A 523-nucleotide genomic window follows, 5' to 3' on the forward strand; every position below is an offset into this window, starting at 1 on the left:
GCAGCCTCTCAGCACTCTGGCACCGGCGGCGACGACCGGGAGGACATCGAGGAGCGCGACGACGTCGACGACGAGGACGACAGCGACACCCATTGCGTCGTCTGCGACAAGTCGCTGCCCGACCTCGAGAAGTAAGTAGTCAGTCAATTGTTTGGTACTTTTTCCGTTTCCGTTTGTGTTAGAATGGTGCGTCGCGATGTGTGTGTGTGTGTGTGTGTGTGTGTGTACGTCTTCAGCAGGGAAAGAGATTTTTCTTCTACCCCCTTCCCGCGTCGCTCTCTCTCTCTCCCCCTCTCGCAGCCGGGCGATGCGCCCAGGACGTTAATTAATTTCAGTGGGCCGAGGGGACGGCCACTGATGGCCCGCCGACACGCGAAGCCGATGCGGCGGCGGGGGCGAGCAAGGCGACGAACTTCGCGCCCCGCCGCCACCGTGCGGGGCCCTGCAGACCGGCGGGGCCGGATAAAGGCGGGGGACGCACTCACACATGCTCACACGTCCGAGACAATATCGGAAGGGGGCG

General features: G+C 62.7%; 1 protein-coding gene across 4 annotated transcripts in view; it reads left to right on the forward strand.

Annotated features, from left to right (window-relative positions):
- The window catches only part of LOC113211004 (transcription factor hamlet-like), a 156,623-nt gene that overhangs the window by 142,105 nt on the left and 13,995 nt on the right, over positions 1 to 523 (forward strand). For all 4 annotated transcript variants that reach the window (XM_052265777.1, XM_052265776.1, XM_052265775.1 and 1 more), the window contains one exon: positions 5 to 131. In XM_052265777.1, the coding sequence (XP_052121737.1) occupies positions 5 to 131 (127 nt within the window). The remainder of the gene's footprint in view (positions 1 to 4; positions 132 to 523) is intronic.

This window comes from Frankliniella occidentalis, unplaced genomic scaffold (genome assembly GCF_000697945.3).
Source record: "Frankliniella occidentalis isolate FOCC.00 unplaced genomic scaffold, Focc_3.1 Scaffold30, whole genome shotgun sequence".
Classification (NCBI taxonomy): Eukaryota; Metazoa; Arthropoda; class Insecta; order Thysanoptera; family Thripidae; genus Frankliniella; species Frankliniella occidentalis.